Source organism: Nicrophorus vespilloides, unplaced genomic scaffold, assembly GCF_001412225.1.
Source record: "Nicrophorus vespilloides isolate i.1.1-1 unplaced genomic scaffold, Nicve_v1.0, whole genome shotgun sequence".
Taxonomy (NCBI): domain Eukaryota; kingdom Metazoa; phylum Arthropoda; class Insecta; order Coleoptera; family Silphidae; genus Nicrophorus; species Nicrophorus vespilloides.
Window position 1 is genome coordinate 43,068 of NW_017100105.1, and position 9,080 is coordinate 52,147.

Genomic DNA, 9,080 nt, shown 5'->3' on the forward strand with positions numbered 1-9,080 from the left:
GGTGGTGGGCAGCTGCATACCGGGCTGTGGTTTATCACATGACACACGGCATCGAAGCCGCACACTCCTGGACACGGGTCGAAGCATTTCATGTCGGAACAGGCCTTGTTTCGTGGGCAATCGGCGCTGATGGTACACTCGGGGCGGCACCCGCCGGCTGTTGGAGAACCGTGGAAACCGGGAGTGCATTCGCAGATAGCATTCGGCCCTGATTTTCTGCAGATAGTATTGATGCCGCATGGCGAGGGATCGCAAGGATCAGATTCCGCGGCTTCTGTGACCTTTGGTTGAAGTACGCATTGCCTGAAGGCATCACCAGCGAAGCCTTGTGGGCATGTGCAGATCGGGATGTGATTGGTAACGTCGCAAATGGCGTTCACGCCGCAGGTACCAGGACATGGGTCTTGACATTTGTTCCTAATGCAAGCGCGGTTCATTGGGCAATCGGAATTGGCCACGCATTCTGGTCTGCAACTTTCGTACGGATTACCGCGATACTCCGGAAGACATTCGCAAATGGCCTGATCATGTTCAGTTCTGCAGCGGGCATTCGGACCGCATGGTGATGGATAACAAGGATCACGTTTTTCCGATGATGGAGGCGTTGTTACCACTAAACATAATAAATTATATTAGTACACGAAAAATATGACAAGATTAAATTGATAACAAAATATTAATCACAACAAAGCATTAAACAAACACAACTACAAATAATAAGACTTGATACTTTCAACTAAGTGTTAGATAATGAAAGTACCAGGTACAAGAGAACTAAACTACTAAACTAGTGTAAGTAATATAAATAATATATATAGGCTTCTGCCGCTTTCCGCTTATTTTGTTGTAATTAAATAAATGTTTATGTGGGTGTGTGTCTTACGTGGTGTAATTTTGCAAATGGTGAATGGATCTCCAGAGTAGCCTTTGTGGCAGACGCAGTTGGGGATATGCAAGACTACATGACACTCGGCATTGAGGCCGCATGAACCTGGGCATGGATCCTTGCATTTTTGATTCATGCACGCCAGATTAGAGGAGCATTCCGAGTTGGACACACATTCGGGGCGACAGTTGGGATAGACGCCTTGGTATTCGGGCAGGCAGATACATTGGTAGGTGTAATCGGACTGCGTGTGACAGGTAGCGTAAGGGCCGCAAGGGCGGGCAACGCATGGATTAATTGGGTCCTCGACTGGATGCACAACTTCGGTTGCTGTTGTAGTACATCAATTACATTAATATAATTATATGGGATGTCGCATTATGGTACGGGTGACTTACGCATCGGGTGGCAATTGATGAATGGATCACCGGTGAATCTTGGTGGACAAGAACAGATCGGGTTGTGGTTTACCACGTGGCAGTTCGCGCTGATACCGCAGGTGCCGGGGCAAGGGTCGATACATTTCTGATTAAGACAAGCTTGGTACAATGGGCATTCAGAGCTAGAAACGCACTCGGGTCTGCAAGTTGGTGGAGCACCAATATAACCTATCAGGCAAGAGCAAACGGCTTGACCGTTGATTTCTCTGCACTGAGCGTTGGGGCCGCAAGGCGAAGGATTGCAAGGGTTGGTCTTGACCGGGGCTAAAATATTTGCAGAAAAATCGTAAATAACGCTGAAGAACGCATGTTCTCTATAACTTACTCTCTATCTTTCTACAGGTGAAGAACGGATCTCCACTATAACCTTGTAAGCAATTGCAAGTTGGTATGTGGTTAATAACAGCACATTCGGCGTTCTGGCCGCATGTTCCTGGACATGGGTCCTTACATTTATTCCTGATACAAGCCAAATTTCTACTACAATCAGAGTTCAAGACGCACTCAGGTCGGCAACCTCTGTAAGGATCGCCTTGGTATTCTGGAAGACAAGTGCAAGTACCATCCCTGCATTGGGAATTAGAGCCGCAAGGCGATGGATTGCAAGGGTCTGTTACAACTGGTTCAGGTGCTAAAATAATCAAAATATGAATACGCTATTCCACCAAAAATATGTAAGTTGAATCTTACGTGGTGGTGGTTTCGGGAAGCAGTTAGTAAATGGATCTCCTGTGTATCCTTCAGGACAAGTGCAAATTGGTGTATGATTGATTACAGAACATTGAGCGTTCGCTCCGCATGAACCTGGGCATGGATCTCTGCACTTCTCTCTGAGACAAGCCAAATTGCTTGAGCATTCAGAGTTGATGGAACACTCAGGTCTGCAATTTGGTGTACTTCCAATATAATTGGCCAGGCAAGAGCATGATGGACTACCACCGATGTCTCTGCATTGCGAGAATGGACCGCACGGTGAAGGTACGCAAGGGTTGACATTTGGTCTTGGAACCGGATCAGCAACTGGTGCTATAATATTATTCAGTAATAAGTAATTTGTAACAGTATAAATGATATCCGGTATCTTACGTGGCAGTAAGTAACATCTAGTGAAAGGATCACCAGTGTTTCCAGGATTGCAAGAGCAAATCGGACTGTGATTGATCACTTGGCAATTAGCATTTAATCCGCAAGTGCCGGGGCAAGGATCAACGCATTTCTGATTAACACAAGCCTTGTTCTGCGAACATTCAGAGCTGACTGTACATTCTGGTCTACAACCTGGTGGGGCACCAATGTATTCTGGTAAGCAAGAGCAAACCGCTTGTCCGTTGACCTGTCTACATTGAGAGTTAGGTCCGCAGGGTGATGGCTGACATGGATTTTTAGGTGTGTCTTCAATAACAGCTAAAATCGAATATGTCAGTATTTTGCAAATGGAGATGATGGATTTAAACTTACGTTCGGGTGCCGGTATAGTGCAATATCTGAATGGATCACCTGTGTAACCAGGGCGACAAGTGCACGAGGGCAAGTGATTTATCACTTGACAATCGGCATTTTGACCGCAGCTTCCCGGACATGGATCTTTACATTTGTTGTTTATGCATGCCTTATTCGATGGGCAATCAGAGTTCAAAGTACATTCAGGTCTGCATCCTTCATAGGGATTACCGATGTATTCAGGGATGCAAACACAAGATCCGGCGTTGTTGCGTTCTTTGCAGATCGCATTAGCGCCACATGGCGATGGGTAACATGGATTGATCTGATCGGCGGGTCTAGGAGTTGTAACTGAAATGGGATACATGTAGTCACTTTCTATCGGTGAGTTGATGATCAGTGCGTTTTTCTTACTTTCCGGTACGGCGCATTGTCTGAATGGATCTCCAGAGTATCCTGTCTTACAAACACAATGAGGCGTGTGACTGACTACTCTGCAATCGGCGTTCTGTCCGCAACTTCCTGGGCAAGGATCTTTGCATTTCTGGTTGATACAGGCCAAATGGTAGGCACATTCAGAGTTCGAAACGCATTCTGGTCTGCAGTTGGGTGGTACTCCGATAAACGATGGTATACATGAGCAAGATGGTGCTTCGTTGATGACTCTGCATTGCGAATTCGGACCGCAAGGTGATGGAGAACATAAGTTGATAATCACTGGGTCCTCGCGGATTGGTTGACAACGAATGAATGGATCACCACTATGTCGCGGTGGGCACGAACAGATCGGGTTGTGATTTACTACTTGGCAACGAGCTGAAATTCCGCAAGTGCCTGGGCAAGGATCTATGCATTTCTGGTTTACACAAGCCTCGCTCAGAGGACACTCAGAGCTCGTTACACACTCAGGTCTACAAGTTGGTGGTGCTCCTATGTATCCAGGGACGCAGCTGCAAACACCTTGGCCATTGATCTCTCTGCATTGAGAATTAGATCCGCAAGGCGATGGGTTGCATGGATTGGTTTTGATCGGGGCTACAAATAATTTCAAATAAACTTTCTGTAGGTTGGGATTAAATATGAACAACATACTTTCTACGCGAGAGCAGGTAACGAAGGCGTTTCCTATAAACCCTTGAAGACAAGAACAAATTGGTATATGATTGACCACTGTACATTCGGCGTTTGTGCCGCAAGTTCCTGGACATGGATCTTTGCATTTGTTCCTGATGCAGGCCAAGTTTCTGTTACAATCAGTGTTCAAAACACACTCTGGTCTGCAACCTCTGTAAGGATCGCCTTGGTATTCTGGAAGACAAGTGCATACACCGTCTCTGCATTGCGCGTTAGAACCGCATGGCGATGGATTGCATGGATCCGTTACAACTGGTTCAGGTGCTGAATGAAAACAATCATGGTATAAATATTATGATGGATATAAAAACGGCAGGGAATATCTTACGTGGTGGTGGTTTAGGGAAGCAATTTGTGAATGGATCTCCAGTGTATCCTTCAGGGCAAGTACAAATTGGCGTGTGGTTGATGACAGAACATTGAGCGTTCGATCCACATGAGCCAGGACATGGGTCTCTACATTTCTCTCTGATGCAAGCCAAATTACTGGAGCATTCAGAGTTGATGCTGCATTCCGGTCTACAGTTTGGCGGGTTTCCAATGTAATTGGCTAAGCAAGAACAAGAGGGGCTAGCGCCGATATCTCTGCATTGTGAGTTTGGTCCGCAAGGCGTTGGTAAGCATGGGTTGACAAACGGTGGTGGTGTAGGATCAGCAACTGGTGCTACAATTAGCATGCATTAATATTTTGGTTAACAAAGTACAAGTAAATGATTTCTTACGTGGTAACACGTAGCATCTGGTGAATGGATCACCAGTATGACCTGGTTGGCAAGAGCAAATCGGACTGTGATTAATCACTTGGCAATTGCTGTTCAAACCGCAAGTTCCAGGGCAAGGATCAACGCATTTCTGATTGATACAAGCCTTATCCTGTGAACATTCTGAGCTAACAGTACATTCTGGTCTGCAACCTGGTGGGGAGCCTATGTATTCTGGCAAGCAAGAGCAAACAGCTTGTCCGTTAACCTCTCTGCATTGAGAGTTTGGACCGCAAGGTGATGGATGGCAAGGATTCTTTGGTTCATCTTGTTTTGGCGCTAAAATTGAATGATATTTCAATTGTTGTTTTGTTCAAACAAATTATGAAGGCTTACGTTCTGGGATTGTACAATATCTGAATGGATCTCCAGTGTAACCAGGGCGACAGGAGCAAGAAGGCAAGTGGTTGATTACTTGACAATCAGCGTTCTGTCCGCACGTACCAGGACATGGGTCTTTACATTTATTATTGATACAAGCCTTATTGGAGGGACAATCAGAGTTTAGAGTACATTCAGGTCTGCAACCTTCATACGGGTTTCCAATGTAATCAGATACGCATACACAAGATCCCGCATTGTTGCGTTCTTGGCAAAGAGCGTTTGATCCGCATGGAGATGGGAAACAAGGATTGATCTCTTCGTATACATCAGCAACTAAAAATATTATTTTTGATTGTTAATCAGTTTCTCAATTCGTGAATTTCTGTATTATACCTGGTTGAACATCGCAACGCGTAAATGGATTTCCGTAATAACCAGTAATGCACACGCAATTCGGTGTATGAGAAACTACTCTGCATTCGGCGTTCTGTCCACAACTTCCTGGACATGGGTCCCTACATTTCTGATTGATACAAGCTAAGTTGGAAGCGCATTCAGAGTTGGAAACGCATTCAGGTCGGCAATTAGGTGGTGCGCCGATGAATTGTGGCAGGCAAGAGCAAGAGGGTGAGTCGTTGACAACCTTGCATTGAGCATTTGGTCCGCAAGGCGAAGGTTGACAAGGATCTTTTACAACAACTGGTTCGTCTTCTAAAAATAATAATATTGAGGAATATTTCAATAAATCTTTATATGATGATGACTTACGAATTGGAATACATCTGACGAACGGATCGCCAGTGTGACGTGGCGGGCAAGAGCAGATCGGATTATGATTCACGACTTGACATTGCGCTATAATTCCGCAAGTGCCTGGGCATGGGTCAATACATTTTTGATTCACGCAAGCTTGGTTCAGAGAACATTCAGAGCTTGTTACACACTCGGGTCTGCAAGTTGGTGGAGCTCCTATATAACCAGGAACACAACTGCATACAGCTTGATCATTGATCTCTCTGCATTGCGAGTTGGGTCCGCATGGTGAAGGATTACATGGTTGAGTCTTAACCGGAGCTAAAATCGGGGTTTAAAGAGTTAAATGAGAATGGTTACTCTCAATTAATAATAATTACTTTGTACTGGAGAGCAGAATACGAAAGCGTTTCCAGTGAATCCTTCCAAGCAAGAGCACATTGGGATATGATTTACTACATTGCATTCAGCGTTTGTGCCACAAGTTCCTGGACATGGGTCTTTACATTTATTCCTAATACAAGCTTGGTTTCTGTTACAATCAGAGTTCAAAACACATTCAGGCCTGCAACCTCTGTAAGGATCGCCTTGGTATTCTGACAGACACGTGCAAGTACCATCTCTACATTGGGCATTTGATCCGCAAGGAGATGGATTGCATGGGTCTGTTAAAACTGGTTCAGGTGCTAAAATAATCAAGATATGAATTCGTATTTCCATTAAAATATGTAAGTTGAATCTTACGTGGTGGTGGTTTCGGGAAGCAATTAGTGAATGGATCTCCTGTGTATCCTTCAGGGCAAGTGCAAATTGGTGTATGATTGATTACAGAACATTGAGCGTTCGCTCCGCATGAACCTGGGCATGGATCTCTGCACTTCTCTCTGATACAAGCCAAGTTGCTGGAGCATTCAGAGTTGATGGTACACTCAGGTCTGCAATTTGGTGGACTTCCAATGTAATTAACCAAGCATGAGCACGATGGACTACCACCGATATCTCTGCATTGCGAGAATGGACCGCAAGGTGAAGGTACGCAAGGGTTAACAAATGGTCGTGGAATAGGATCAGCGACTGGTGCTATAATATTATTAACTAATAAATATTTGTTGAACGCATGGATAATATTCAGTATCTTACGTGGTATTGGGTAACATCTGGTGAAAGGATCGCCAGTATGTCCTGAGTTGCAAGAGCATATTGGACTGTGGTTAATCACTTGGCATTTAGCATTTAATCCGCAAGTTCCAGGACAAGGATCAACACATTTCTGGTTGACACAAGCCTTGTTCTGTGAACATTCCGAGCTAACAGTACATTCCGGTCTGCAACCTGGAGGAGAACCTATGTATTCGGGTAAGCAAGAGCAAACTGCTTGATCATTGACCTCCCTGCATTGCGAGTTTGGCCCACAAGGAGAGGGGTGACAAGGATTCTTAGGTTCGTTTTGTTTTGGTGCTAAAATATTGAATAATGAGTATATGATTGTACGCTATTCTTCAATTGTCTTACGTTCAGCTGGAACTGAGCAGTATCTGAATGGATCACCAGTATAACCAGGGCGACAAGTGCAAGAAGGCAAGTGGTTGATAACCTGGCAATCTGCATTCGGTCCGCATGTACCTGGACATGGATCTTTACACTTGCTGTTGATACAAGCCTTGTTGGATGGACAATCAGAGTTCAGTGTACATTCGGGTCGGCAGCCTTCATACGGGTTTCCAATGTATTCTGGTAAACAGCTGCACGCGCCAGCACCATTAAACTCTCTGCATTGTGCATTAGCGCCGCAAGGGGATGGAACACAGGGGGTAGCGTGTTCAGGGGTGATGACAACTTGCACCTTGATTGTGCATTGCACGAACGGGTTTCCTTCGAAGCCTTGCGAGCAAACGCAGTTTGGCGTGTGACTGACCACGCGGCATTCCGCGTTTTGACCGCAGCTTCCTGGGCATGGGTCTTTGCATTTCTGATTGATGCAAGCTAAATGACTAGAACATTCGCTATTACTAACACACTCCGGCCTGCAGTTTGGTGGGCTCGAAATGAAGCCCTGCAGACAAGAGCATGAAGGACTATCACCGATCACTTTGCATTGAGCATTGGGGCCACACGGCGATGGCTGACAAGGGTTTATCACAGGACGGTCTTCTACAACTGGTCGAGAAATTGACGAATTAATTGTTGTACTATGGGCAGTGTTATAGGTTTCTTACTTATCGGAAGGCATCTGGTGAAGGGGTCGCCGGTATGTCGAGACAAACAACTGCAAATTGGGTTGTGGTTTATGACTTGGCAATTGGCGTTGATACCACAAGTTCCGGGGCAAGGATTTATGCATTTCTGGTTAACGCATGCTTCGGTTAGAGGACATTCAGAGCTTGTTACACACTCTGGTCTGCAAGTTGGTGGAGCTCCTAAGTAACCTGGGACGCAGCTGCATACAGCTTGACCATTGATTTCTCTGCATTGAGAGTTTGGACCGCAAGGTGAGGGGTTGCAAGGGTTGGTCTTGATTGGAGCTATAAATAAATTCATATAAACTTTCGAAAAGTTGTGATGACAAATCAACATACTTTCTACGCGCGAACAAAGTACGAATGCATTTCCTGTATGTCCTGATAGACAAGAGCACATTGGTATGTGATTAACTACACTACATTCGGCATTTGTGCCGCAAGTTCCTGGACATGGGTCTTTGCATTTGTTCCTGATGCAGGCCAAGTTTCTGTTACAATCAGAGTTCAAAACACATTCCGGTCTGCAACCTCTGTAAGGATCTCCTTGGTATTCTGGAAGACAAGTGCAAGTGCCATCTCTGCATTGGGCATTGGAGCCGCAAGGCGATGGATTACATGGGTCGATTTCAACCGGTTCTGGTGCTAAAATATCATGGATAAAAATCATGTTTGTTCTTTTTGAATTATTGAAAATCTTACGTGGTGGAGGTTTAGGGAAACAATTTGTAAATGGATCTCCTGTATAACCTTCAGGGCAAGTACAAATTGGCGTATGGTTGATAACAGAGCATTGAGCGTTCGATCCGCAAGAGCCTGGACATGGGTCTCTACATTTCTCTCTGATGCAAGCCATGTTGCTTGAGCATTCAGAGTTGATGGTACATTCAGGTCTGCAATTTGGTGGACTTCCAATATAAGTGGCCAAGCATGAGCACGATGGACTGCCACCAATGTCTCTGCATTGCGAGAACGGACCGCAAGGTGATGGCACGCATGGATTAACAATCGGTTTCGGTACCGGATCAGCAACTGGTGCTACAAATTTATCGTTTAAATTAGCAATACGTTCGTGAAATAGATAAGAAATAGTCGCATCCTTACG

General features: G+C 45.1%; 1 protein-coding gene across 1 annotated transcript in view; it reads right to left on the minus strand.

Annotated features, from left to right (window-relative positions):
• Window positions 1–9,080, minus strand: part of LOC108568234 — a 111,608-nt gene that overhangs the window by 6,877 nt on the left and 95,651 nt on the right. The window contains 22 exon segments of the mRNA XM_017929198.1: window positions 1–613; window positions 884–1,216; window positions 1,285–1,590; window positions 1,652–1,957; window positions 2,017–2,352; window positions 2,413–2,730; window positions 2,785–3,117; window positions 3,181–3,801; window positions 3,859–4,164; window positions 4,229–4,564; window positions 4,623–4,940; window positions 4,998–5,318; window positions 5,379–5,696; window positions 5,754–6,059; window positions 6,119–6,424; window positions 6,483–6,818; window positions 6,879–7,196; window positions 7,251–7,895; window positions 7,955–8,260; window positions 8,315–8,620; window positions 8,678–9,036; window positions 9,038–9,080. The exon segment at window positions 1–613 is cut by the window's left edge and continues 4 nt beyond it; the exon segment at window positions 9,038–9,080 is cut by the window's right edge and continues 225 nt beyond it. Of these exon segments, the coding sequence (XP_017784687.1) occupies window positions 1–613; window positions 884–1,216; window positions 1,285–1,590; window positions 1,652–1,957; window positions 2,017–2,352; window positions 2,413–2,730; window positions 2,785–3,117; window positions 3,181–3,801; window positions 3,859–4,164; window positions 4,229–4,564; window positions 4,623–4,940; window positions 4,998–5,318; window positions 5,379–5,696; window positions 5,754–6,059; window positions 6,119–6,424; window positions 6,483–6,818; window positions 6,879–7,196; window positions 7,251–7,895; window positions 7,955–8,260; window positions 8,315–8,620; window positions 8,678–9,036; window positions 9,038–9,080 (7,690 nt within the window).